At 37.4% G+C, this 27677-nt stretch overlaps 1 protein-coding gene across 9 annotated transcripts; it reads right to left on the reverse strand.

The window, feature by feature from the left end:
- Positions 1-296: 296 nt before the first annotated feature.
- Positions 297-26435, reverse strand: LOC137835256 (uncharacterized). Of its 9 annotated transcripts, none has more exons than XM_068643680.1 (4): positions 25849-26386; positions 25716-25760; positions 23404-23463; positions 297-603 (listed from the first exon to the last, which is right to left on the reverse strand). In XM_068643680.1, exons 1-4 carry the CDS (start codon positions 26256-26258, stop codon positions 585-587), a joined length of 534 nt encoding a protein of 177 aa, XP_068499781.1. In that variant the 5' UTR covers positions 26259-26386; the 3' UTR covers positions 297-584. The 9 variants fall into 9 exon arrangements, 8 of the variants coding, with proteins under 8 accessions (XP_068499781.1, XP_068499783.1, XP_068499779.1 ...); XM_068643682.1 differs by lacking the exon at positions 297-603 and adding an exon at positions 4450-4468 and having other exon boundaries at positions 25849-26384; XM_068643678.1 differs by lacking the exon at positions 297-603 and adding an exon at positions 11813-12169 and having other exon boundaries at positions 25849-26387.
- Between the last annotated feature and the right edge of the window lie 1242 nt (positions 26436-27677).

A 27677-nucleotide genomic window follows, 5' to 3' on the forward strand; every position in this document is an offset into this window, starting at 1 on the left:
CACGACGGTACCTGTTGGATTCGAGGTAAGATACCTTTGAACACACCACTTTAAGCGCTAGCCTATAAAGGCTATGGTGAATGGTCCAACAACAGGTTAGTTTCGTTAAACTTTGATTATATTTATTATCCCATGGTGGGAAGAGTTAGCACCAAAGACGAGTTGGTTGATTGATATACTTAGACGTGTACGCATTATCATGAGCTACTTGAACTAGTCGAGGTTAATCATAGCATGCATGTGCAAAGATTTAAGGCATTATTATACGACAAATGATTGCGGTAAACTAAGGCAGGTTAATAATAAAAATAAAATACAAAAGTGCCAATAAGTGCATAATTACATTATGTTTAATTTTCTACAATTTATCTGTCTACGACCCTTTTTCTTGGTCCCAGTTGAGATAAGTCCAAGCTCGGATGGAGGCTGGAGGCTTACTCGACAACAACCTCAAATTCCACCAAGAGGGCTTGGGTAGCTTCACCTTTGTAGACCTCGACCTCGTCGGCAAAGAACTTGTCCTTCTGGACAAGCTCTTGTTGCAAGTTGGACATTCGGTCGTTCTGCTCTGTTTTAGTTTGAGTTCATGCTTGTATTCTAGACCTATACAAGTTCCATATACATCATTTTCCATTATGTCTTTGCTAGTTCATAATTCTGTTTTTCATTCCTATTAGGATTCCTCTATTTTTCTGAAAAGTGCTTACTGTTTTTCCTTATTGCAATTGATTTACTCACTGGAAAATTATGAAATTCTGGATTTCTGTTATTCAAAGTGTTATAAAAGCATAGAAAAAAGAAGTACTCAAAAATTCAAAGTACACAAAAAATGATAAATAAAATACTAAAAGTGTACAATTCTGCCGAAAAAAATACAGTAATCTAGCAGCGATTTTAAAAAATTTATCTCAATTAATTGGCTTACTGTTTTTAAGTGATTCCAGTGGCATTATTGAGTTAACATCTTGAAGTTTCTGTGGTTTAAATTTCATAATCCAGTTCGCTCTATATCATTCCAGTTAAATCAGTGAACATCAAGCACAGTTTGCATAAAAAAAATATTTTTCCAGTAGCTTTTTTTTGTTTTCTTCATCTACTCTTGTGCTTTTCTTTAAGTATTCTTTTGAGTGCCTAATTTTTCATTGAGTTCCTTATTTTCTTGCTTGTCTTTTGTTCATTAATCTTTGAAGTTTGTCAAGCATCTAGTATTCCTTTTGTTCTAGCCTTTCTTTGCTTATACTTTTTCTTGTTTGTCTTTATTGCTTCTTTGGTTTTGTTGTGGTTGGCTTTGAGATTGGTGTGCCTTGCTTTGACATCTTTCATTTGAGGATTCCAAGACCTCAAGATCAGTTTGGTGCAAGGACATTCTTTCTTTGAGAGTGACCTCTTTTTTCTGGCCAAATTCACTTCGGCAATTTGGTTGCCAAACTCACTGTTTTTGCTAATTTTGTTTCTTGACTTGTTTGCTGTTTTTGTTTGCAAATAGCCGGATTTTCAAGTGATGCATCCTACAAGCAGCATTCTCCTTCCAAAGCTTCGGTCCTTGGTGAATTGCATGAAGCTCAACGCACCATTAGGCGTTTGGAAGAGAAATTTCAAAAGATGGAGGTGCAACATGCTAGGCCATCTCACTCTATCAATGATGGGCATCATTCACATAGACCTTCATCAAGAGGTTCTTCAAATGCCTTAGGCCGTGAAGAGGAACATAGAAGAAGGAAGCATCACCATCATTCTCATGAAGAGAGCTATAACCGTGACCAAAGATATCACCAAGTGTTCAACATTTCTTGTGGACAAGTCCCTAGTTTTAATGGTGATAGTGATCCTAATGTGTATTTAGATTGGGAGGCTAAGGTTGACCATTATTTTCATGTGTATAAGGTCCAAGATGACGATAAACTTAGGGTAGTTTCTTCATCCTTTTTGGGCTATGCCAAAGAATGGTGGCATAAAATTGTAATGGACATTATATATCGCAAGAAACCTCCTGTGGTTTCTTGGAATGCTTTGAAAGAGCGTATGCGCGCGAGGTTTGTTCCTCCTTCTAGGAAGGAACACTTGTTGAAGTTCCAAAGGGTTCCTCAAGGACATAGGATGGTAGATGAATACTTTAAAGATTTTGAAACAACTTTGACTAAAATGAATATACATGCTAATGAAGAGTCAAAGATAAAATGGTTTGTACGTGGTTTGAGAAGAGATATTAGAGAATTTGTAGAATTAAATGAGTACTCTTCTTTAAAGAAAGTGTTTCGCAAAGCCATCAAGGTGGAATCCTATCTTTTGAAAACAACTTTCAAAAATACTCATGATGATGATTTCTACAACTCTTCTAGGAAGGATGCCAACAAAATTTCTACTCAAAATTCTCCTTCCAATTTTTCTAAACAAACCTTGTTTCCAAAAAAAGTTTCTACTACAAATCCTTCTACTCCTAAGTCACCTACCAAAACTTCAAATATCAAATGTTTTAAATGTTTAGGTTTTGGGCACATAGCTCTTCATTGTCCACAAAAGCAAATCTTAAAGCTAAACAAGGTAAAACAAGACCTCACTCACCCACCTACCACAAGTAAAAATGAAAAAGACAAAGAAGGCCAAGTTGACATGGGTCTTATACTTTCACATCCAAGGTGTTTTCCTTCCTTATCTTTTTTCATTTCCAAAGGTTCTTACTTCACCACCATCTTGGTTAAAAAAATGTTAGGGATGATTTTTTCATACCTCCTAATGGTTGTCACCATTTAAGAGGACTTTTTCCAAAAGATATCATCATTCCTAAACAACATTTTCCAACTTGGTCGTTTTATAGCACCTCATTTTCTGAAATCCCATTGTTTCCAAATGCTAAGTCATGTTTTCCTTTTTCTTCCACTTTTAATTGTAAGAATAAACTGACTTTGTTATATGCAGGGATTCAGAATTCGTGGACGAATTCTCTCCAACTCGAGGAGTATGAAGAGAATCTTATAAAGAAGGCTTTTATTAATGGAGGAAGAGGACATCCACCATCACATTTGAAGTTCTTCCTTCTAGTCTTCTCAAAATTAAAAGAAGACATAAAATAAAGATGAGGCCCAAGCCCAAAGCCCAAGCCCAAACCCAAGAAGGCCAAAGCCCAAAGAGCCCAAGTCTATCCCATGAGGAGCAAGGCCAAACTTTGAAATACTCTTGTATAGTTTTTAGGAGGTGTGGTTATTAAATAAAGGAGTGTGAAAATGTAAAATAAAGTCACATTGTCCATGTGACTTAGGAGAGTGGTGTAGGTGTAGTTTTTAGGAGGTGTCATAGTAGAAAAAGGTCACACCTCCGATGTGACTTGTTTTTTGGTGGGAATTTCAAATGAGTTTATTTGAAATTTCCCACCTATTTTTCAGCACCTCTAGGCTATAAATAAAGGTGCTTAGCTTGTACAATTCAGATTTGAATTTAGACTAAAGAAACTATACTCAATTTTTGAGAGAGCATTGGAGAGCTTTGTTCCTTCTTCACTAGTCTTATCTTGATGGTTCCATGGTTACCTCAAGTGGCGGCTTGCACACTTATCTTGGAGTCTCCATCCTCCTAGTGGCGTGATCATCCAACCATTCTTCCATCTTCATGAGCTTTCTCTTCTCTTTCTTTCCTTCTCTTTTGATATTCATGTCTTAAGCTTGTGTTCTTGTATTTTGGTTCGGCACTTTCATTTTCCAGCTGCTGTTCTTCTTTTATTTTGAATTTTGGTTCGGTGCTTTTACATTTCCAGCACTTCTTTTCAGTATTCTTGCCTTTTAGTTCATTTTGTTCGGTTCATTTCAATTCTATGTCAATTCTATTCGGTGCAATTGCTTTTCCTCTCTTTTTAATCGGTTCAATTTGACAATAATTGGAACTTCCATATGAGTTTGTGTTTTGGCATTAGTTTTGGTGAGTTCTTGTTCATAGAACCTTGATCCAATTCTATGATAAAGTGCCTAGCTTATAACCAACTCAAGATGATTCCTAAGAATGTCAAGAATCATTCTAATTGTGCTAGTGGAATCACATCACCAAGGCTTGTCCAAACTGCTTCATAGCCTCTTGCAACAAATGGTGACCCTCGTGAACCACCATCCTCTCCTCATCCTCAGGACGCAGCATGGAGTCTTCCAGGTAGGAGGTGATATCGACGTCAGAATCCCATAAGCCCTTCCTCTTTGAGCTCTCTGCACCCCTTCAAGATAGCACGGTGTGGCTGGAAGGACGTTGGAGGGTTGCAGAGGAGGAGCAGTATTCGAACCCGCCTAGCCTTGGGAAGGAGAAGGCATCGGGCTGATGGCATGGTTTCTCCCTCTTTTCCTAGTGAAGACGAAGCCTGAGGTAGTGTCCTCGTCTTCTTCAGAAGAAGTTGGAGCGACCACCGCCTTCAGTGGCATTTGGCTCCCCACCTTCACCTTCGAGGACAGTTTCAACAGGTCTTCCTTGTTGAAGTGTGACAACATTCTATCTGCAAAAAAGACACAAGAAGAATCGGTTACATTTCATAAGTAAAAATCTTACTCTCTAAGGTTAGAGGAAAAAAGTGTACCAGTATAACTCTTTAAAGAGTCTGGGTCAAACTCGTTGGCCAGGAGGTAAGCTGTATCGAAGGCAACTGGGAGGCTTGAGAAAAATTCGCAAACCTTCTGGTCAACAGGAGTCTAATACAGGGGAAACCCATCTAGAAGGTCAGGATGCTTCTTATTGGCGCGGACCTTGAGGAAATGGCCTTTAAAGTTTTTATAAGATGATTGGAAAAGGGTAAGTTTCTATTTGCAGAGACCCATAGTTGACGACCTAGTTTCTTCCCCTTGAAGAAGTAAAGGAACACGTCGAGCTGATCACAGAGAATGAAGAAGGCTCGGACGAATGCCCAACTATTGGGATGTAGCTGGGCAGGGGCCACGTTGAGCTCGGTTAAAAGCTCTTTTACAAAAACAAATAAGGGGAGACGAATAAGGACTCTTTTAAAAATAGTGGCGTAGAAGTAGCAAAAGGGTCTGTTAGGGGATATGGATTCATCACAACACATAGGCTCGTCTACCTCACAAGGGTCCAAGAAAATCCAATTGTCTTCCTTACCGAAGTGGCATTTACTCTTTATAAGGGTTATTATTTTCTCGTGGGAGGTATAGGAAGAGGTTTCGGTTAGGAGGTTTGGCAGTGCCCAAAGGTACAAGGATTTATAATCCATGGTTGGTTGCATCTAAACACAATCACATGCAGAAAGTGAAAAACAACTCAGACCCAACACAACAGAGAAACAAGCAAGGCGAGCATAAATTTAGAAATTCATACAATAGAACAACAGAAGAACAAAACCTAACACACATTTGGGAATTCATGCGACAATCTATAAGTGATCAACATAAAGCATGTATATGAACAGAAAAAAGTAGAGAACGATGCCAAGCAGAACATGCAATTGTAAAGATGAATAATTGAGGTTGAGAAAAAGTGATGGATTTCCTATGAGCTCTTCATGGATGATTGGTTGAAGATGGTGCGGAAGCTTATGGATGAGAGTGGGCAAGGTCCTCCTAGGAGGTGTGGTGACCTTGAAGGTGCATGTAGAGTGTGGACATGGGGAGGTTCGCCAGCCCCTTTGTAGGTGGTGAAATGAAGATTAAAACCTAGAAGCTAGGCAAGGAGTAATGTATGGCACTAAATGGGTAGCATAACAATACTCTATTCAATCTTGAAAATACAAGGTGTAGGTTCCCCCTTTTATAGGCTAAGGAGGACCATAATGCAATCCTAATGCTAATCAAAATGAAATGCAAATTACTCCACATGGAGCACATGGCCGGCCATGTGAGGCAATGTTCTAGAACGTGCACAAAATCTAGGGTAAATCACATGTAAGACAAGTTTATGCTATTTACACTACACTTAGTACTAAGCTACCCTTAATGGGCCTTCATGGAGCATATACATGTTGTTTTCTCTCCCATCCGTGGCTTGGCCCAAGGCTCCCATCCGTAGCTTGGTAATGGACCTAGTAAGAGGTCCTAGACGCTCTCCTCCTCCTTCTAGACACTCCCCTCTAGACGCTCTTCTTCATGTGCTAGACGTTCCCCTCTTGGCTCTAGATGCTCTAGGTTTGGCCCTTGTCTTTCATGGGGTGTGGAGCTTGGCCCTCTTCCATCATCCCCTCCCCCTTGGAAAGGATTTGTCCTCAAATCCAAGTCGTCTTCGTCGTCATTGGTACCAACAAATGGAGATAGGTCAATTACATTAAAAGTATCATGTACTCCATATTTAAGAGGTAGGTCCAATTTATATGCATTGTTGTTGACTCTTTTGAGGACTTGAAAGGGTCCATCACCTCGGGGACTTAGTTTGGACTTCCTTTGAGTTGGAAAGCGGTCTTTTCGAAGGTGAAGCCAAACTAAGTCTCCTTCCTCAAAAAATATTTCTTTCTTCCCTTTATTGTTGTATTTTGTATACTTTTCATTTTGTTGTTGTATTTGGAATTTAATCTTCTCATGCATTTTCTTCACAAAATCGGTTTTGATTACTCCTTCCTTATGCACAAAATCTTGTGGATTAGGAAGAGGTAACAAATCCATAGGTGTGAGAGGATTAAATCCATATACCACTTCAAAAGGAGAAGCATTAGTAGTCTTGTGGACCACTTTGTAAGCAAACTCAATATGGGGAAGATACTCATCCCAAGATTTATGGTTTCCCTTCATGATAGCCCTAAGCATAGTCCCAAGAGATCTATTGACTACTTCAGTTTGACCATCCGTTTGAGGATGACAAGAAGTTGAAAATTGTAGTCTTGTTCCAAGTTTGCTCCAAAGAGTTTTCCAAAAGTGGCTTATGAACTTGGGATCTCTATCGGATACTATACTTATAGGGAGACCATGGAGTCTCACCACTTCTCTAAATAAGAGTCTAGAAATATTTTGAGCATCATCTACCTTGTGGCAAGGAATAAAATGGGACATTTTGCTAAAACGGTCCACTACCACAAAGATAGAGTCATGGCCTCTTGCAGTCCTAGGGAGTCTTAAAATGAAGTCCATGCTAATGTCTTCCCAAGGAGCATTTGCAATCGGCAAGGGGGTATAGAGTCCATGAGGCATTGTTCTAGACTTTGCTTTTAAACATGATATGCATCTAGAACAATGTCTTTGGACATCCTTTCTCATGTGTGGCCAACAAAATTTTTCTTTCAAAATGTCTAGAGTTTTATCAACTCCAAAATGGCCCGTGAGTCCTCCTTCATGTGATTCCTTGCAAGGAGCTTTCTATGTGTGCCTTGGGGAATGCAAAGTTTTCCTTCTTTAAAAAGATATCCCTCGGCCACATAGTAACCTCCTTGCGCCCTATGTTGACATTGGGCATAGATGGATGAAAGTTCTTGGTCCTCTTGATAAATCTCTCTTATGTGATCAAATCCAAGAATTTGGGCACCTAATTTGGAAAAGAGTGTATGCCGTCTTGAAAGAGCATCGGCCACTATATTGGTGCTTCCTTTCTTGTATTTGATTACATAAGGAAATTGTTCAAGAAACTCCATCCATTTAGCATGTCTCTTGGTGAGCTTGTGTTGGCCCTTTAAATACTTTAAAGACTCGTGATCACTATGGATTACAAATTCTTTGGACACAAGGTAGTGTTCCCAAGTCTTTAGGGCTCGCACAAGAGCATAGAGCTTTTTGTCATAGGTGGGATAGTTGAGGGTGGCACCATGGAGTTTTTCACTAAAATATGCAATGGGGTGGCCACCTTGCAACAATACCGCACCTATGCCTACTCCCGATGCATCACATTCTATCTCAAAAGTTTTGGAAAAATTTGGAAGAGCTAGAATTGGTGCATTGGTGAGTTGAGCCTTTAGCCTTTGGAAGGCTTGCTCATGCTTATCACTCCAACAAAATGCAACATCTTTTTTTACAAGTTCATTTAAAGGAGAAGGTAAGCTTGAAAAATTAGGCACAAACCTTCTATAGAAGCTAGCTAACCCATGAAAACTCCTTACATCACTTACATTTAGTGGAGTGGGCCACTCTCGGATGGCTTTGATCTTCTCGGGGTCAACATGCACCCCCCTTTTGTTAACTATGAAACCTAGGAAAACTACACTATCTACACAAAAGGTGCACTTATCCCTATTGGCAAATAAACTATTGTTCCTAAGCACTAGAAGAACTTCCCTAAGGTGACTTAGATGGTCTTCTAGGGTTTTGCTATACACTAGGATATCATCAAAGTAAACTACTACGTATTGACCTATACAATCCCTCAAGGTATGATTCATGAGCCTCATGAATGTACTAGGGGCATTAGTGAGCCCAAAGGGCATCACCAACCACTCATATAATCCAAACTTGGTCTTAAAAGCAGTTTTCCACTCATCACCCTCTTTGATTCGAATTTGGTGATACCCACTTTTAAGGTCAATTTTAGAAAATATGGTTGACCCATGCAACTCATCAAGCATGTCATCAAGCCTCGGAATTGGATGCCTATACTTGATGGTGATGTTGTTGATTGCTCTACAATCACAACACATACGCCATTTGCCATCTTTTTTGGGCACCAACAAGATAGGTACAGCACAAGGGCTTAGGCTCTTTTGAACCCAACCCTTCTCCAACAAGTCTTGAACTTGTGACTCTATCTCCTTTGTTTCCTCGGGGTTAGTTCTATAAGCGGGCCTATTTGGTAGGCTTGCCCCCGGAATGAAGTCAATTTGATGTTCTATACCTCTAATGGGAGGGAGTCCAATGGGTCCCTCATTAGAGAATATATCTTCAAATTCACTTAAAAAAATTTCCACTTGAGGAGGTAGACTCATGAGTTCATCACTTGTGGTAGTGCATGCAAGTGTTCCTTTACAAAAGATTAGGCTTGGTTGTTCAACAAGAAGCAAATTTTCCAAGATGTTTTCAAAAGGCTTTTCTTGTTGAGCAACCTTGTGGGAAGGAACACTCTTCTCCCACGCCTTCCTATCCCTAAGGATTTTCTCTTTTTCTAGCACTCTTTTTTTTTGTTTTCCGCATCCCTCTTATGTTTCATTTGTATTTGGTCTTTCACCACTTGAGAATGTGGTAAAAGACTAAGTACAAACTTCCTATGCTTATGGGTGAAGGAAATCTCGTTAGTGAGACCATCATGCAAGGTTTTCTTGTCAAATTGCCATGGTCTCCCTAATAAGATGTGGCAAGCTTCCATAGGCACTACATCACATAAAACTTTGTCTTTGTAGTTCCCTATGGAAAACTTGATTTCCACTTGCTTATCTACACTTAGTTCCCCATTCTCATTAATCCATTGTAGTTTGTAAGGTTTTGGGTGAGGAACTACTTGTAGATTAAGCTTATCAACCATTCTAGCACTACAACAATTGCAACTAGATCCACTATCCACAATGAGGGAACATATATTTTCTAAAACATTACATCTTGTATGAAAGATGTTCTCCCTTTGTGTTTCCATGGAAGTGCTAGGTTGATTGTTGAGGGTTCTCCTAATCATTAGCAATTCTCCCTCTAATGGAGCTACCCTCTCATCCTCTCCTCTCTCTCACTTGGCTCATCCTCACCACTAGTGTATTCATCTACACCTTTTAGAAACAAAGTCCTTTGGTTTGGGCATTGTGCTTGCTAGGGATGGCAAAGCGGGGTGGGCCGTGCGGGCCGGCTCGCGGCCCGCAGGTAAAAAACGCGGGGCGGGATGACCTTTTCAACCCGCTAACCCGCATTAGCCCGCCCCGCATTAGCCCGCAACCCGCGCGGGCCAGTTGCGGGGCGGGCGGGCTGGCCCGCAAACCCACAAGAAAAAAAATATTGACACTTAATAGCAGCAGAGCAACCTAAACTGGGTCATGCCAATTAAATCAATTTCAAACACGATAAAGGAGCAAGACACCAGTTAGAGAAGGAGAAGTAAGCAGAGGGTATTTTAGAAGTTACCCTTGACCAAACCATCAATTGAGCCAAAAGTTATCTTATTTTTATTGTATTATTTTTATGAAAAATTAATTAATTAATTGTCATTGTTTTAATATATGCAGATGACGGAGAAGATTATAATTATGAAAAAATGGATGAAGGTTCTACTAAGGTGGCATCCAATGTTATTGAAATGGAAGAATGTCAATAATGTTTATGTTTAATGCTTTTGAATTAATGTTTATGTTTAATGTTTTGGAATTAAGTATTTTTAATGTTTTGGAAGTGGAAGAATAGTGATATTTGATATTTATCTTAATGTTTTGATGTTTGACTATATTTGAAAAGGAAGGAAAAAAAATTAGGTTTGATAATAACAAATATATAGGTTTAATTTGACAATTTTTTAATAACAAAATGTAAAAAAATAAATATTTAATTTAAAAAAAAAAAGAACGCGGGCTGGCCCGCAAACCTGCAGGTCAGCTCTTATGCGGGGCGGGTCGGGAATTCTAGCCCGCAATAACTTTGCGGGGCGGGCCAACCCGTCCCACATTTTTGCGGGCCAAACGCGGGGCGGGCCAATGCGGGGCGGGCTGGCCCGCTTTGCCATCCCTAGTGCTTGCACATGCCCTCTTCCATAGCACTTAAAACACTTATAACGTCTCTAGTTCGGATGGGTGGGGTGGAGGCTTCTTTTGCTAAGGGCTTGGTAGTTTCCTTTGGTTTTTCTCTAGATGTACTACCCTCCCTCTTATAGTCTTTCTTGGGATAAAAGCTAGAGTATGAAACCACCCTTTGACTTGAAGTTTTGCGCAAATTTTGTTGTTCAACTTTAATGCAAAGTTGAACCAAGTCATTCAAGTCTTGGTAGGGAAGGAGTTCTACCCTATCTCTTATCTCAAGAGAGAGGCCACTAAGAATCTTGCTATGGTAATGTCCTCCTCTTCTCTAATGGATGCTCTCATCATATAGAGCTCCATTTTCTGCCTATACTCCTCTACACTCATATTTTTTTGTTGGAGTATTTGAAGCTTGTCCATTAACTCCCTATGGTAGTACAAGGGTATATGTCGACGTCTTAGGGCTCCCCTAAGGTCATTCCAATATTCAATGGGAGGTTCCCTATGAAGACGTCTTTCTCTTTCGAGAGAGGTCCACCAATACATGGCGTTCCCTTGGAAGCTAAGGGTGGCTAGGGTTACCTTACGTTCTTCACTCACATTATGGCAAGCAAAGAGTTGCTCTACTTTCATCTCCCAATCTAGGTAGATTTCTACGTTTTCCTTACCATGGAAGTGAGGTAGGTCTACTCTAACCTCCCTTGGGCCCTCTTGCTCCCTTTGCCTATTTCTTCTAGGGGGTGGTTGGTAATAGTTATTGATTCTAAGGCTACCCTCCCCTAGAGACTCATCTTCTTTTCAATGAGATGCATGAGTATGAGATTTTTTTTAATTTTGTGATTTTTCTTCCTTTGCTCTAGTTAGTTCATTGATTTTAGACTCGTTCTCCAATTGTCTATAGGAAATGAGTTGAACATCCTTTGCAAGTTGTTTTAAAATAGATTTCATGGACTTTACATCACTTTCAATAGACTTTGCAGAATGAGATGGAGAAGACATGACTAGAGCTTTGTGTATAGCAGTGTTTTACTTTGAGAAAAATTAGGAAAGTTAAAGAAGGTAGTTTTCCAGGTAAGAGAGGTGAGTCACAATGGACTACTTAAATACCAAGTCTTGCCTTAGCCAAAAACTATCCCTCCAAATCTTCACACAAATCTTTCTCTTAGTAAACCACTTAAAACACAATCAAGTTGGAGAAATCAAATTTTGAATGCAAGAAACAATGCAAACTATCTAATCAACCAAGCAAATTTAACAAAGCTTTAAACAATACAAAGACAATTAATAAGCATAGCTAATTAAAACAAAGAGATACGATTAAAACAATTAACAATTGCTAAGCTAGATAGTTCTAAACTAATCGGCCCTAGGTGAGGCTTTTTGGACACTTGGAGCCCTTGAAGACACACTCACCGTCTAATTACGTAATTAAACAAGTAATTAACAAAAGTTAAGTTAAAAAGAAATTAGATGAACTCCCTTTTGTTGATTTTTCTATTTTAACTTCTTTTGTTGTCTCTTCTTTGTTGGGCCTTCCAATGTATGTGGTGTATTTAGAAGGTGTTTGTTTCTGCCCCTTGCCTTTGTTCCTCTTGGAATTAGGTAATTAATTCTTCAATCCAGCACCTATTAAGCAAACTAGACTCTCCTCAAGTCAAATCCCACTCAATCAAGTACCAATTGATAATTAATCCACCACGAAGCTTAGAGGTCAAAGAATTAAAGCAAGAAACAAATTAATTTGAAAAACAGTACCACACAAAAGGAATTAAATGTGACAACTAGAAAAAGTTCCAAAGAAATTAGACAAGCAAATAAAAAGGTACTCAAAGAAAGGATGGCACACAAAATGGAACCTATAGAATAGCACTAGATTTGATTTCAAAATCAAAAACAGCACCACTGAAATAATTGTTGTGGTCCAGAGAGCGTGATTTTCACTGATTTATGCTGAGTTGTCCTTTTAATATTTTCTTCTGAAAATTTATATGCAAACAAATCAAGATCTTGACAAAATTCTGGCGTTGGTTTCACTCCAAACGCATGCACCATTTTGTTTTAATAAATTTTCTAAAATCAGTGTTCAATTACGCCAGTTGTAGCGTCAGGATTGCACACTGTTTTTATAATATTTATCATTTTTTTTCTATTGACTTTTTTGAACTGATTCTTTTTTTGACTTTTCCTTAACACCTCAATTTTGCAAAATCCAAAGGATCAGAAATTTCCTATGTGGGAAAATAATTTTCTTAAGCAAAACAGCCAGCACAGAGTTATGCAAAATAGGGGATTCTGTAAATCTGGAAAAAAAAAACAGCAAGATATACCAAAAGAAAAACACAATGGAATTGGTGAAATGGAATTTGTGTAAATCTAAACACAAATATGAACTCAAGCTAAAAATAAAAAGCACCAAAGGATAAAAAACACAACAGATTTAGATCAAGCATTTATACCAAAAACAAGAAACAAATAAGCCAAACAAAGTACTACTATGATTTGATGACATTTTTGGAAGAAACATGACTAGACAAAACACATATAGATTCAGAAATTAAAAGACTCAAATGAACACAAAATGAACCAATTAAAATTGCAATAAGGACTCAAATACCTAAAATAAAATAGCAACACAAACTATATGGAATCCTACCAAAAATTGCACAAAGATTGCTCAAGAACAATTGAACAAGATGCACTGATTGGAATTTCCAAACAGCACACCAATTCAAAACAAAAATTAAAAAACAGCAAGACAATATGGAAGATGAAGAACAACACGGATTTAAGAAGAACTCAAAAAGAAAATGACAAAGAGATACTCATCTTTGAAGAACCATAGCTCATGATACCAAATGATGGATTTCCTATGAGCTCTTCTTGGATGATTGGTTGAAGATGGTGCGGAAGCTTATGGATGAGAGTGGGCAAGGTCCTCCTAGGAGGTGTGGTGACCTTGAAGGTGCATGTAGAGTGTGGACATGGGGAGATTCGCCAGCCCCTTTGTAGGTGGTGAAATGAAGATTAAAACCTAGAAGCTAGGCAAGGAGTAATGTATGGCACTAAATGGGCAGCATAACAATACTCTATTCAATCTTGAAAATACAAGGTGTAGGCTCCTCCTTTTATAGGCTAAGGAGGACCATAATGCAACCCTAATGCTAATCAAAATGAAATGCAAATTACTCCACATGGAGCACATGGCCGGCCATGTGAGGCAATGTTCTAGAACGTGCACAAAATCTAGGGTAAATCACATGTAAGACAAGTTTATGCTATTTACACTACACTTAGTACTAAGCTACCCTTAATGGGCCTTCATGGAGCATATACATGTTGTTTTCTCTCCCATCCGTGGCTTGGCCCAAGGCTCCCATCCGTAGCTTGGTAATGGACCTAGTAAGAGGTCCTAGACGCTCTCCTCCTCCTTCTAGACGCTCCCCCTCTAGACGCTCTTCTTCATGTGCTAGACGCTCCCCTCTTGGCTCTGGACACTCTAGGTTTGGCCCTTGTCTTTCATGGGGTGTGGAGCTTGACCCTCTTCCATAAAAAAAGGAATACCTTTTGTGATTGGAAGAAAATAAGCTTTAAGAAATGCGTGAAGATCTCTGAGTAATGATTAAGAAGAGTGTAAGTTTTTGAAGGTTTAGAGAGCTGAATGTTCTAGACGAAGGTTAAGAGGAAAAGAGAATTCAAAACGATGGAGTTTCTGCTACCAGTAATGTCAGGACACGTGTATGTGTGGGGTCGTATACAGTAAAACGTCACTTCAAAGACGCTTCATGTGTCGCGCCTCACCTACCCCTGAGAAACAGTCACATCAATTGCTACTCAGGAGACTCTTTGCTTAGCCAAAGTTTAGCTCAAGCCTGGGGGGCTTGTGTGCTAGCCATAGCTCGGTTCTCGGTAGCAATTTTGAGACAACTCGGCTCTTGGGTATAGTAGGGAGACAACTCGGTTGTTGGGCCTGGGTGAAACTTGCGTAAATGGCCTTTTTCAAGGATGGGCCCAAGGCACGCGGGAGCGTTGTTACGTAAATAAATCAATATACGCGTGCTTATTGATATATTTGGAGTGATGAATATAATATTTGTTATTATTGTGTATATTTGTTATTATTGTGCATATTTATTATTATTGTATATTTGATATTATTATATTTGTTATTATTACGTGGCAATATTTTTTCTATTGCATGTTTGTTGCATGTGGCTAGTTGTTAGTAACCCTAAGTGGATGGGGAGATGCATTGATAACAGAATGTGGGCCTGCGGATAGCACCAGAATAGTGTTAGTGCCCGTGACATGCGCTTTTCTGTTAGAAATAAAAGTTAATATGATTATTTTCAGTTAAGATTTCTTTATCTCCAGGGAGTGTAGTTGCATGTTGCGTGTGCGATGATAAAAGGGGATGAAGTCTCCTTGTAAAGGTACGCTGTTTTTGCACACTAGACTAAAAACTGTTTACATTTGGTGAACCCTAGTTGACTTGATCGTCGAAGTGTAATCAATAGGTAGGATGCCCTCTGTCCCAACGAAACCTTATTCTAGCATCAAGATGGAAACATGGGTCCGATTCCAGAAGAGGCATTTCCAAGAGGAGGCGTTCAACCTAGTCAATCGGCTGGAGAATCAACCGACGAGAACAAAACATAAACTGTAAATTGAATTATTAAAAAAGAAAAAAAATTGTCTAATAAAATGGATTTCTAAAATACAGATAGTTAAAGAAAATGAATCAAAATTTAAAATATGACAATATAAGGAAATACATCACATTTTAAAATTAAACAAAGACTAATAAGTAAATACTCTCTTAAATCATTAATATATACTTGTGTTAAATATATTGACGTAAATAATCAGTTTACAAATATTTTAACTTAATACACGTGTCAGTTATTAAAGAGTTATTAAAGATCAGACATGTATTCAATTATTTCAATTAGAGTTTAAAAAAAAATAACAAAATTAAAAAAATTGTATCAAAAGTATAATTTTTTAGTATATTAAAAACGATGTGATACAACTATTTATCTTATACAATGAGATACCTTTTCATACATATTTTATGTTATTATTTATTCTTTGATTGAATTTTAGTAATATTATAAACTTCAAAACTATCACTTTATGTTTTGTAAGGAAAAGAAAAAAAAATTCAAAAAGAAGTATCGACATATTAAAATAACGGTATAATTAGACTTATTGTAATGTATATTATTCTTTGATATTACCTTATTTTAAAAAAATATATAAAATTAAAATCAATATAAATATTGTTCCGATCGGGATCGAATGAGTCACAACACTCTTAGCGTCATTAAGCGATAGATCCAGTAATCAACCATATTAAGGGACAAACTAACAGTAAATGATAAGTAAGGAAACATCCTATAAATCAAGATAATCTCCCTACAAATTCAGGCCACACTTCGCCAAATCTGGGTGACACCCCAAGAAATCAGCTAACACTGATTTATTGAAAATATGTGATGGAAGAGGACTCAGCACCAATCTTTTAAAAAGCCACCTAAATATCAAAACAAGGCAACCACTAGAGTTATGGTCAAAGAGGGGCCAAGAGGACACATTTTACATGTCTTAAACTCTAGTGTAGAATAGTTTTTAAAGTAACATAGTTTAATTTCTTTTTGTGATTGTGTTGAAACATGCAAAGAGGCACCTAGAAGGCTAAATCTTAAGTTTCATTAGGATTTCCTAATTAAACTAAAGTCCAGCCCACACATAAACATCATGGAGCGTAAGTTCTAGGCATTTTCACACAAGGAAGGATTCAAGAACCTACCTCCACATGTGTGCTCTCATTTAGGCGCCAACTTCATTTCATTTTGTGCACATTTGCCTTTCATTTGACTCTTCATTTCTGGCCTCCTAGTCCTATATAAGGAGAGCTTGGGTGCTGAAATTGGAAGATTAATTTGAGTAATGAAATGCTGCCAAAATGTGTCATTCTTACTCCTTTGCCTAAACTCTCTTAGGATTTAGGTCTTTAATCTTCCCAAAACTGCACCAAAAAGAGAGTTGGCCGAACCTCTCTCACTCTCACACTCTTCCTGCACCTCTAAGGCTTACACAACTTTTAGGAGAGCCTTATTCCACCACAATCCATGGATGCTTCCGCCAATTCCACCACAAAAACCACAAGATGAAGAGCTCAAAGCTATCATTTGGTATCAGAGCTATGGTCTTCAAGAGATAAGTGTCTCTTTTCTTTTTTGTGTTTGATTTCTTCCTATTTTCGTGTTGTTCATCTCTGTTCATGTTGTCTTGCTGTTTTTACATTTTTAATTTGATTTAGATGTTGTTCTAAGCATTTCAATCGGTACAAATTGTTCAAATTGTTCTTGAGCTTTTTATTTTCATATTTTGTGTAGGAATCTATGGTGAATTTTGTTGCTGTTTTGATTTCAGGTTACTTGAGTCTTGTTTGAATTTTTTGTTCGGTGCAATATGATGTTCTTGAGTCATTTTAATTTCTGAATCTAAATCATGCTTTGTCTAGTCATGTATTTCCAAGAACGTCAACAAATCTTAGTAGTACTTTTCTTCATTCATTTGTTTCTTGTTTTGATTTGAGTTCAATTTGAATTCTGACTTGATTTGATCCTTTGGTGCATTTTTCCTTTTAGTTTGAGTTCATATTTGTATGATAGATCCATACAAATTCCTATAACATTCACTCCATTGTGTTTTTGTAGTTTCTCATTATGTTTTTAATTCCAGAATTAGGAATCCTCTATTTTTTACAAATTCTGTACTGGCTGTTTTGTTTTATGGAATTTAAATACATTGAAGGAAAATTCTGAAACTCTGGATTTCAGTGGTTTGATGTGTTAGAAAAATAAGAAAAAAATAATTAGTTAAAAAGGCAAAATAGAAGAAAAAAAGATAAATCACACAAAAAAAAGTGTGCCTTTTGGCGCTAAAACTGACGGTAGTTGGACAAGAAATTTGAAAAATTTAGCACAATTAATTGGTGCATGTTTTTGGTGTGATTCCAGTGCCAAAAGTTTGCTCAAACATTGAATCGTTTGTGTTTAAATTTTCAAAAGCAAATTCAAAATAGCCAGCTCAACATAAATATTTTAAGTCACGCTTTCTGAACCTTAATTTTTCCAGTAGTGCTGTTTTGGTTTTTCAAATCAATTCTAGTGCCTTTCCTTAGGTTCCTTTTGTGTGCCAACCTTTGTTGAGTGCCTATTTTTTATTTTGCTTGTCCAATATCATTTTGAACTCCTTCTAAGTTGTGCCATATCATTAAATCCAGTTGTTGTGGTACTTTTCAAATTTAATTTGTTTCTTGCTTTCTTTTCTTGACCTCTAAAATTGTTGGTGGATGAATTTCAATTGGTGCTTGTTAAGTGGAAATTGACTTGAGGTGAGTCTAGCTCTACTTAGTAGGTACTGTTTTGAGGAATTTAATTGCTTAAATCATAAGAGGCTAAGGCAAGGAGCAGCAGCAAAACACAAATACCAAAAACCATACACTTTGAAGGGCACAACAAAGAAGAGCAAGAACAAGCCAAAGGAGTGCATAGTTTAGCAAGCTGAAATTAAATTTGTACAATTCAATTTCTTTGTATTTCTTTGAATTGTAATTACATTTCACCTTTGTTTAATTAGTGGATTAATCACATTTAAACGGTGAGTGTGTGATGGAGATCAAGATCAAGAAGAAATAGAAGCCAATAATCAAGGACAAGAAGAGGTAGAGGCCCAAGTTGTAGACGCTCAAGAAGTCATTAGCCCACCTCATAGGCTTACAAGGAGCAAGTTTAAGGAATTAGGAAATAGTGGAAGGTTGTTTTCTCTTTTTATAGTATCTTTTGTATTAAAAGGTGCTTAGAGGGAAACATTAGACACCTCTTTTGTAAAAGCATCTTTAGGCTTTAGTTTAGGAAATTCTAGAAGCTTGGGGAGTGAGCTTAGTAGGGGCGTGAGTTTAGGAGTCTTTTGGGTAGCTTACGGAATAAGCTTTGTAAGCTTTTGACCGGCCCTTGCTCCTATAAAAGGAGGGCTTGGGTCCTTCATAATTCAGAATTTGATGTTTGAAGTAGCAAAACTCTCCCAAATTGGTGATTGAGTGTGTGAGAACTTGTCTTCTGCTCTTCCTAGTCTCATCTTGAGTGCCTCGGTTCTCTCAAGTGGCGGCATTGCACACTTATCTTGGAGCTTTCACACTTCAAGTGTCGTGACCATCAACCAAGCTCTTCATTCTCATAAGTTCCTCTCTTCTCCATCATTTCATTTCATTTCCATGTTCATACGAAGCTTAAACATGTCTTAGGTTCCTATTTTAATCGGTTCAATTGGCAAGAAATGGGTCTTCCATGTGAGTTTGGTGTTTGGTGCAAATTTTTGTGAGTTCTTGAAACATAGAACATTGATCCATTTCTATTAAAAGTGTCTTTTCATTCTCCAACTCAAGTTGATTCCATAAAATGTCAAAGAATCATCTATATCTTGCTATTGGAATCATATCAGTGTGTCTTCAAAGGCTCAAAGTGTCTAAGAAGCCTCACCTAGGAAACGCCTAGTTTAAAGCTTTGTAGATTAGCAATTTTAATTGTGTTTAACTAGTTTGTTTTACGCCAATTTCTTGTTTAGCTTTTCTTAAATTGCTTACGTTAATCTCTTGCTTAAGCTTTGATTAATTGCTTTGTTTGTTAAATAGCTTTGCATTGTTTTCCTTGCATAAAATTTGATTTTTCATTCCTCATTGTGTTCTAAGTAATTTACTAAGAAAAAAAATTGTGTGAAGTTTTTTAGGGATAGTTTTTTACTAAGGCAAGACTTGGTACTTAAGAAGTCCTAGTGACTCACCTCTCTTACCTGGAAAGCTACCTTCACTACTTTCCTCTTCTTTCTTGAAGTAAAATACTTTTAATCACAAATCTTTAGTCATGTCAACTCACTCCTCTAAATCTAATGAAAGTGATATGAAGTCCATAAAATCTCTTTTAAAACAACTTGCCAAGGACTTTCAAACACTTTCATATAGACAATTGAAGAATGAGGCCAAAATTAACGAATTGACTAAAGCAAAGGATGAGAATTCTCAAAAATAAAATAAAAATATATTATCATGCATCTAGCTCTAAAGATCATGATTCTCTTGGGGAGGAAAGCCTTAGGATAAATGAGTATTATCAACCCCCCTAGGAGAAATAGAAGAGATAGAAGAGAACAAGAGAGCCCAAGAGAGGTTAGGGTAGACCTACCCCATTTCCATGGAAAAGAAAACGTAGAAGTATACCTAGATTGGGAAATGAAGGTAGAACAACTTTTTGCTTGCCATAGAGTGAGTGAAGAAAGAAAAGTGCCCCTAGCCACTCTTAGTTTTCAAGGAAACGCTATGTATTGGTGGACATCTTTAGAAAGAGATAGGCGTCTTCATAGGGAGCCTCCCATAGGGTATTGGAATGACCTTAGGGGAGCCCTAAGGCGCCGCCATATACCCTCCTACTATAATAGGGAGTTGATGGACAAGCTTCAAAGACTCCAACAAAGAACTATGAGTGTAGAGGAGTATAGGCAAAAGATGGAGCTATACATGATGAGAGCCTCCATTAGGGAGAATGAGTCCACCACCATAGCTAGATTCTTAAGTGGGCTAAATCTTGAGATAAGAGATAGGGTTGAACTTCTACCTTATCAAGACTTGAATGACTTGGTTCAACTTTGTATCAAAGTTGAACAACAAAATTTAAGGAAAACTTCAAGTCATAAGGAAGGTTCATACTCCAACTCCTATCCAACAAGAGAAATTAAAAGGGAGGAGAGTACATCTAAGGAAACACCAAAAGAGACTCCTAAACCCTTAGGTAAAGATATGCTCACTCCACCCTTACACACTAGGGATGTTAAATGCTTTGGAAGAGGACATGTGCAAGCTCAATGTCCCAACCAAAGAACTTTGTTTTTAAAAGGAATAGATGAATATACTAGTGGTGATGACAAACCTAGTGAAAAAGAAAAAGGGGGAGATGAAGAAAGAGTGTATCCTTTAGAGGGGGAATTATTGATGATTAGAAGAACTCTCAACAATCAACCTAGTGCAACCATTGAAACACAAAAAGAGAACATCTTTCACACAAGATGCAAAGTTTTAGAAAACATATGTTCTCTCATTGTGGATAGTGGTTCATGTTGCAATTGTTGTAGCACTAGATTGGTTGAAAAGTTAAATCTATAAGTAGTCCCTCATCCTAAAATTTACAAGCTTCAATGGATAAATGAAGATGGGGAACTAATTGTAGATAAACAAGTGAAAGTCGAGTTTTCTATAGGTAACTACCAAGACAATGTTTTATGTGATGTAGTACCTATGGAAGCTTGCCAAACATACTCCAACTTTGTACTCCTCTTTAAAATTTTGTGAAAAGTTGTCAAACACAAAAGAAAAACAAGAGAAATGGCAACTAAGTAAAATTGATTTTCAAACTAACACGTTTGTTTTGTTTGATGATTCCCATAGGTGGACGTTTGATCCAGGAGGACAACATAGTTGAAGAAGCAAGAGGCTGCTATCCGAGATCAAATCTGTAGATCTGAGGATAGATCTTCTCAAGAAGGAGGAGATGATGGACACCATCCAGCCACATCCATTCCCCTAGCCATGAAGAAGAAGAAGCAATGGGTTTGAGGACAAATCCTTTTCAAGAGGGATGGGATGATGGAAGAGGCCCCAGCACCAATCCTTTGAAAGGTCGCCTAAATATCAAAACAAGGCAACCACTAGAGTTATGGTCAAAGAGGGGCCAAGAGGACACATTTTACATGTCTTAAACTCTAGTGTAGAATAGTTTTTAAAGTAGCATAGTTTAATTTCTAATTGTGTTGAAACATGCAAAAACGCACCTAGAAGGCTAATTCTTAAGTTTAATTAGGATTTCCTAATTAAACTAAAGTCCAGCCCACACATAAACATCATGGAGCGTAAGTTTTAGGCCTTTTCACACAAGGAAGGATTCAAGAACCTACCTCCACATGTGTGCTCTCATTTAGGCGTCAACTTCATTTCATTTTGTGCACATTTGCCTTTCATTTGACTCTTCATTTCCGGCCTCCTAGTCCTAATAAGGAGAGCTTGGGTGCTGAAATTGGAAGATTAATTTGAGTAATGAAATGCTGTCAAAATGTGTCATTCTTACTCCTTTGCCTAAACTCTCTTAGGATTTAAGTCTTTAATCTTCCCAAAACTGCACCTCAAAGAGAGTTGGTCGAACCTCTCTCACTCCCACACTCTTCATGCACCTCTAAGGCTTACACAACTCTTAGGAGAGCCTTATTCCACCACAATCCATGGATGCTTCCGCCAATTCCACCACAAAAACCGCAAGATGAAGAGCTCAAAGCTATCAATATGTGTTAGATACGATCCATGAGTCAAATAATTCACTACCAAACACTATAAATAAACCTTTTATAGAGGAGTAAAATATGCTTTTATTAGTTTTGCGTCATATACTCTCAATCTAAAGTACTTACTTGATCATCAGGGAACCTTCTACAGGTTTACTCTCGATCAAGCGTTGAGTAGCTAAGGAATTAAAGGTTTGAAGTCTGAATAACTCAGAGTTGAAGAACTAAAGCACGAAGAAGGAATGACCGAGTACGAGGAGAGCGATCAATACCAACAACAATTGTTACTGTCAATCTCAGGTACTATCTAGGCCCACTTTTTCTATACAAGTACCATTGGCGCCCACCGTGGAGCTAAGATAGAGTTAAAGTAAGCAACAATGGTTTCAACGAGACAGATGATGAACAATAGGATGCCAAAAGCATATCAAATTGCAATGTTCCAAGCTTTACATAAAGAGATGGAAGAAATGCGTCAAAAGAACATAGAGGAGGTCACCCTCCGACGAAAAAATGAAGAAGAGGTGTGAGTCCTTAAGGAGCAAAATGAAGAGATGAGATGAAGACTAGCCAATCCCACTTCTGAAGCTTGGCGTGGGCATCAAAGGCAACCTTCTCCTTAGAGAAGCAAACTCACAAAGTCAGAATCCAGAAAGGACGACTACAGTTTGAACTCAGACTTATCAATCTTCTAGACATCACACAGAACAAAAAAGGGTTGATTATCGATCAGTACAACGATTCTATGGATCTGGACGAGCACATTGATGTATACAAAACAAATATGAGTTTCTATGACACCCTATGGTTATCACTGTTGAAGTTGGCAACTTTGCCATCACAAAAACACTAGTTGATCAAGATTCACTAGAAAGATAAGGATCCTAGAGATCGAAATCCAACCTTATGATGACCAGATCATTGACTTCAAGAGATAGCATCACTAGGGTTAATCACCACATCCGAGGTATTGTCCGCTTTGGAGGTCGGTGCTCCATCACAGTTTTGTCCTTAAAAGGCACCTCGGTTGGTTGGAGGAGGAAAGAGTATATAAACTTTCATTGGTCTCGACTGCTGAGCGATGTGGGACTATATTGACGATACCAAAACAATATCATTTTACAAATTTAAGGTGAGGAATGGTCAATCAAATTATACAATCCTATCTTTTTCACTCCTACCTCTCTTTCATTCCCACTTCTCATCGTTTCATTTATAATTACTATTTTAGTTCAATTTTTTATTTTATTTAATACATGTTTAATCTAACACTTTAATTTTAAAATTACAATAACATCTTATTACAATCTTTACATAAGTGTCTATTCCCACACAAAACTATTACCAAAATACACATTATTACTAATTCTCAAGGAAGTACTCATAACTAATAATTATAAACATAATTTGAATGTTTATCATGCCATAAAACTAGAGATATTTGAACATTACACAAGGAAAGCATTAACTGAAGGAGTGACTACCTAGCTTTTGTTACTGCAACATCGCTTATCAAATTACAGATATCTGAACATTCCACCAAACTGCTCAAGGAAATAAATGGTAATCAGTAATCCAAAGCACTCAAGGAAAATAGCATGCCAAAGTTTGGTTTCAATTTAAATTTAAAAACACAAATTCAAGCTGTTTTAAGTATCTATCATTCATGCACACTCAGGAGATAATTGGTTACTTCATTGCGAAAAGAGGTTGTGACTCTATTATATCTGTGTCATCGTTGCAAGGCAAGGCTTTTAAATTAAATTATTCACTTTTATGGTTCCATTTCGTTGTTTTTATTCTCCCTCGTAGGTGGATAAGACTGCTTCATTATAGAACAAAAGCCAAGTGCCATGGAACTAGAACTAGAACAGTGTAGAAAAGGAATGAGGGTTGAATAGCTTAACAACCTAAGCCTAGACCCAGGGGCCACTGATCCAGTAATGTAATCTCCTTTAAGCAAGCACCATCACCCAAGCTATCCTACCATGATCACCAGACGGTAGACCCATCCGCTGACCAGATGCAATCAAGATATCATCTCCATAAAATAGGTAGACAAATTCACCATTCTGCACATTCTTTGACACGTGAATCAGAAAAACTTGTGTTATATGCCTGACAGACAATGAACCAATCAAACCTCTTATATCACTGTTTAGGAGATTGTTTTATCGTGCAACAACCTCTTCAGTTTACACACAATCTCCATACCATCCACCTTAAAACCTTTAGGTTGACGCATTAGAGGCCATTGGAGCTCCATATCTCTTACCTGCACTTGCCACAAGTGCGAGTAAGACCCTAAAGGACATATGCTTGATTGCTCGAGATAATATCTCATTGTAATCAACATCCTCCTTCTGACCACAGTCCTTAACTTCCCTTCCCCAAACCCTGCATTACCAAAGAACCACTCCTTCCCCTGAACTGCATCACTCCACCCTCCACACTACATCTTAAATCCTTCATATCCAAGACTAAAATATATATAAGTTTCTTTTTTAGCTCCAGAACATACTGACGCTGGTCAATGCACGAACTATGTCATCATGCGTCTTTATCCTAGTAGAGCCTATACCAACTCTCTTGCAAGAACTGTCATTTCCCATCAAAACATTTTCATCATCCAGCTCATCAAATGTGAAAAACAAGTTCCTTTAAGGACACATATTAATTGATCACCCAAAATCTAGGACCCACTTATCAAACGACTATCAACATTTGACCATCATGAGACAACTCCACCTTCTGGACTGTAGCCGCTACCTGATCCTATTTCCCCAATCTTGGGCAATTCCTCCTCCAATATCCCTAGTGCTTGCAATATCTACAAACGTTCTTAACATCAGCCTTTATCTTGTTTGACTTCTTGTCTTTCTTGAAGACCACCAACCCTAAAGACGATGCAGCATCAACACTCTCAGATGCTTTAAGGCGAAACTTCCTAATGCAGAGACTAGACTTAACCTCTTCAAGAATAATGCATTCCTTCCTACACTCAAAGAACTTACCAAATTTTCGTAGGTGGGTAGACGAAAGGCTAGTAGAATCACTATTGTGTCTTCATTATCAACCTTGATGTCCATGTCTTGGAGCTCCATCAATATTGAATTTAGCTAATCAAGATGAGCCTACATAGATACACCAAATTCTCATTGTAAATAGACTTTGTCATGAACAACTTCGCCGACTTCAACTACAACGCTGCATAAGTCTTTTCCTCTACAACCTCATAGAGCACTTCATCAAAAAATATGGGAGGATCATCAAATGTGTCTTCTCCTCCAACTGCTTCAGAGCATGCCTTTCTATGTGTACCATGTTGCTAGAAAGTGGTGTCCACACCCCTTACTCCTTAATCAACACTCTCATCTTAATTCTCAATGAGTTGGAACTATTCTACCCATTGAAGTTCTCGATGTTGAAAGTTATATCCATCTTTCTTTCAAGAATTGACCACTAATAAAGGACAGAGATCAAAACCAACTCTAACCCAATATACGCTCTTATGAGACACACTAAGCTATTAGACGCAATTTAAAACTAGACAACCATGTCTTAGAGAGAAGTTCAATATATTAGACTCTACATTCTACATACTCTAACTTGATGGGGATAATGAGATCGTTATAAGACAACAACTTATTATGATAAAATCATAGCAGAATTAATGATGAAAGCATAATAGATATGATCACACATTAATTATTAGCCAACAATCATGCGACGTGATCTTTGGGAGTTATATTTTGGAATAATCTAAAAACTATAGCAAAGAGTTGAAGTGATTTACCAGTATTGACGAGTTCGAAACCCTTGCTTAAAAACAACAAGAGGTCTGAAAAACAAAATCCAAGGCAAGGGTATGAATCAATTTAGACAATTACATAATCCAAGCAGGAAGTTAGTTATTTTGGTTTTTGTACCTTATGACGTTAAAGGGGCCTTCCCCAGGAGAGCCTTCGCCGCCTCGGATGCAAGTGGTGACACACTTTATTGTGCACGATTCCGCTTTCCTGGACTTTGGTTTCTGTATTCTTGTTTTCTTGCAGTCTTTGGGTAACGTGCACTCACTGGACAATGTTTGCGGTATGTTGGATAGAGTATCCGCTTCATCAGCTGCTGCTACAGAAGCCATTACCGCAGCGGTAGTGAGCAAGGTAGTTAGTGCCACACTGCATGCTCTACTCACTCTCACACTCTGGAATTTGCAACTCACCATGCTTCTTCTCCCACCTCCACTTCCACTCACTTTCTTCCTGCTCTCACTCTGAATGCCCCCGCCACCTACCCACCACCCACAGTACGCCGATAAACTAGGGCCATAAATTACCATTATCTTTAGCCACTCCCAAACAACACAATTATCTTCTTTTCCCTTTTCTATGCTCTGCGCTTCTGTGGAGAGCAAAATCCTCCAATTTCAGTCCTCCAGTTTCCATAATCATTAGCTATTAATATTCTGCAATAATAATAACTACAAATTAAATTAAAAAGATTCAATCACATGTTTATTCTACATGCTTTAACATTTCACATAAGATAAAAAGGGAATAAACACGAAAGAATGGATATTTTTGGGGAAAAAATCCAATACTTTTGATATCTTATATTGCTATATTTTAAATATGAATAAAATAGAATAAAATGAAAATAGTTAAAGTTGAAAGAAATCAAAACAAAGATCATAAAATATTATGTAGTATAAAAAAAACACAGTTTAGATTTGTATACTGTTATTTTGCTAGTTGATATAGTCATTGTGTTACACAATCCATTATCAAACTAGCTATGTTTTATCCTATATATAATCCTTACATGGCAATTTTTTTATTCCAATGCAATATATACTAATTCTTAAACTTTTATATTTTATGGTCTACGCTTTTTATCTATATCTAAGTACAATTTATTAAAAAAAAATACTTTTAACGGTGAAAGAAATTTAATATTATAATTTGAATTATTTATTATCTATACTTATATATAAATAGAATTTCTCATTATAATTATTTTGAATTGTACACAAATTTGTTCCTATTTTATTCATATATTAATATTTTATTTTATTATTTTATTATGGTTATTTTGTCATTTTATAATTTTATAATTTTTTAAATTTAAAAAACAAAAGTTAATATTAAATTTGAAACATGGTTTAATGGATAGTTACTTTAACTCTCTTAAATTGATTTTTTGGTCTCATCACCGTTTCTCTCTATTAGTTGTATCTCTCTTCTTCCTCAATTTGTTCACATTCACACTAGCGTAAAAATGCTAAATAAGGATGGCTATTTTACATTTACAAATGTGGCTAGAGAGCCGCATTCGATCAGCACGCATTCGTAAATCAAAGAGATACAAATGCAGCTATATAGTCGCATTTGTAAATACTATTTATAAGTGCGGCTATTTCAGGTAGCCGCATTTGTATATGTTTCTGAATCAGGTGACAGGGTTTAGGGGTTTAGGATTTACGAATGCGGCTTTGGTAATAACTGCATTTGTAAATCACATTTACGAATGCGACTTTGGTAATAGCCGCATTTGTAAATTATGCGCGGGATTTACAAATGCGGCTTTGGTAAATAACCGCACTTGTAAATAGTGGTTTTTTTAGTACAATTTGTTTTGTGTCAAACCCATATAAATTAACTTGTTCAGTTATATATACCCAGCCAGACAAATACATAAATTCAGAGTATCAAATATATATTGATCAAAATGTACATTACAAACAGTAATCAAATTACAT

Source organism: Phaseolus vulgaris, chromosome 5 (genome assembly GCF_000499845.2).
Source record: "Phaseolus vulgaris cultivar G19833 chromosome 5, P. vulgaris v2.0, whole genome shotgun sequence".
Classification (NCBI taxonomy): domain Eukaryota; kingdom Viridiplantae; phylum Streptophyta; class Magnoliopsida; order Fabales; family Fabaceae; genus Phaseolus; species Phaseolus vulgaris.